This window comes from Gavialis gangeticus, unplaced genomic scaffold, assembly GCF_001723915.1.
Source record: "Gavialis gangeticus isolate Ggan-Ray unplaced genomic scaffold, GavGan_comp1, whole genome shotgun sequence".
In the NCBI taxonomy this organism is placed as follows: domain Eukaryota; kingdom Metazoa; phylum Chordata; order Crocodylia; family Gavialidae; genus Gavialis; species Gavialis gangeticus.
In genome coordinates this window covers 15,250,653-15,252,948 of record NW_017728980.1, presented here as the reverse complement: position 1 = coordinate 15,252,948, position 2,296 = coordinate 15,250,653, and the positions used below count along the sequence as shown (strand labels likewise).

The 2,296-nt window shown below is 48.7% G+C and overlaps 1 protein-coding gene across 2 annotated transcripts in view; it reads right to left on the bottom strand.

The window, feature by feature from the left end:
* Nucleotides 1–166: 166 nt before the first annotated feature.
* Nucleotides 167–2,296, bottom strand: part of SLC37A4 (solute carrier family 37 member 4) — a 12,396-nt gene continuing 10,266 nt past the window's right edge. For both annotated transcript variants that reach the window (XM_019510843.1, XM_019510852.1), the window contains one exon: nucleotides 167–1,199. In XM_019510843.1, coding sequence (XP_019366388.1) covers nucleotides 1,033–1,199 — 167 coding nt within the window. In that variant the 3' untranslated portion in view covers nucleotides 167–1,032. The remainder of the gene's footprint in view (nucleotides 1,200–2,296) is intronic.

Sequence of the window (2,296 nt, the reverse complement as noted above, 5' to 3'; positions counted from 1 at the left end):
AGGTAGGGAAAGTTGACAAGAAGGGGTTCTTGATATAAATGGTTGCCCAAGTGCTCCTCTTGGGAGCACTTCCTGAATAGGAAGAGGCACCGTCTCCATCTAGCACTGCCTCGGGCTCATCTTGCTTTTCCCTTTATCTCCTTGCACAGGAAACCTAAGACTTACAGCACTGTTTCATTTTTATTTCAGTTGGTGAACATTATTGCAATCATTGTTAAGTATCAAATCTAGTCTACTTTTACACAGTTTTCTTTAGGAAAAAAAATCTTATTTGGCAGTTAATTGATCACATTGTAGTTCTGCAGTGGTGGTTTCAGAGGTTGACTATGTCCTGATACCACTAAAACCTTGCACGGAAACATAAATACTCAAACCAACTCTCCGTGAGAAGTTTCTTAACATATAAGATGTGTCTAGTGCCAAAACGTAGTGCTCACATACACAACAGTTTAGCAGCCTTAGCACAATGCTAAATCATATGCTGTGTCCAGGGCACCGTTGTGGGACTGTTAGAAAAAAGTACCTTCAGAAACATCTTTGTTAAATCATCCTCTACAAATAACTAAGGGAGGCTTTATATGGGAATGAGAATTCAAAAGGGCTCACTGTTGGCTAGCTGTACATATTTCCCTAAACACTAAGACTGAATTATAGCAGGCACCCCAGCTGCAAGAGAGAAGCTAGCTGGGTATATAGCACCAGATACCAGTCATCTAGAGCACTTCAAGCTTAGGACCCAAAACTGTCTAGTCTCAGAGGTATGGCCACCACGTGAAAGTGTAAACAAACTGAATAGTCAAGTTTTGTAGACCAAAAAAAAAGAGCCGAACCAAACCCACCAACCAGAAGCCAGTGGAGCCTGGTGTGCCTTCAAATACAGGAACATGAACAAATGAAAGTGAGGCATATTCAGATCTATTTCATCTGTATAGAGGTTGCACTGATGGGCGACAGTCCCAGGCCAGGTGGTGACAAGCTGCTCTCGTGCTCTGCACAAGCAGCATGCCTGGTGGCCGAGTCATCCTGGCAGCTTCAGTCAGCCTTTTTGGTTATTCGACCCATCTTGGTGCGGATGTTCCGTAGCAAGAAGAAGGCGACCGTGCTGACTGTACACGTTATCTCAGCCACCCAGAAGGCTGTGGCCCAGCTGTAGTGCTTAGCAATAGTACTGAAGGGCAGCCCAGCCAGGAATCCACCCACTGCAAGAAAGAAGGAGAAGAGTTAAGGAACTCTGGCTGCTGTTAATGCTTTTCTGCTGGCTCTGGTCCATGCACTTATTAAAACTCCCTCGACACACATATAAGGGTTTCTAAGTACCAACACGGGCATAGCTGGGATCATCCATACTCTTCCTAAGAGAAGAGAGCTGGTTACCTACTAGGTCCCAGCTTGGTTTCTTTGTCAGATGTCTGCAACCATCCTTTCCTCCTGAACTTCAGGTTTTCATTACGAGAGACCCCTTAGGGCAGCACAATTGGAAACACTAAAAAAGGCCCTCAGAGCACCTAGTCCAGTCCCCTGCTGGAGGTAGGATCATCCCCATCTAAGCCATCTGCTCTTAAACATTTCCATGGATGGGAATTCCACAACCTTCCTAGGTCCTCTGTTCCAATGCTCGACTGGTTCTTGATCCGTGCCCAGTCTCACTTGGCTAACAGAAAGCAAGCCATAACCCTAAGCAGCTGCACAGTCCTCCTTATGCACAAATAAGATATTATGCAAATGGAAGGCATTCTGCAAGGATTAGCACCCAGACCAGTCACCCAACCCTGTCCTCTATGCCTGTTGACAGGGCTACCAAGTTTTTCATGGGGTAATTTGGAAGACAGTTACTGCAGCCTTCTCATTCAAGGGGCCACAGGGCTGAAACTCTATGAAGGCAGTGTGGTGGTGACAGCCTATTTCTCGTCGAGAGAGAATGCACGCAACCCCTAGGCCTGGAACATCACAGGAAACAAACAGCTGAGCAGTACCACAGCAAGGATGCTTGGCGGCCGGGGCAAGCCTGCAGTGGCAGGCGGCCCTCGCCCTGCGCACAGATCCTGGGGGCACGTGCCTTCCCATGCTTGCCCAGGAGTGCACCCAGTGGCCGGAGCCACCCTCCCCATGCCCCACGAACAAGCTGCTCACCGCTCCGTCCCCAGCTGAGCAGCGCCCATAAGCGCTCCTTCGCTTTGGCACCTGGGCTGGTCACCCCACTCCCCCCCCCCCACTTGCTACGGTACTGGGCTTGATTGTTGCCAGAACAAAGGAGCTATCAAAGTTTAGGCCGTGGGGGACAACGTCTCGTGTTGTG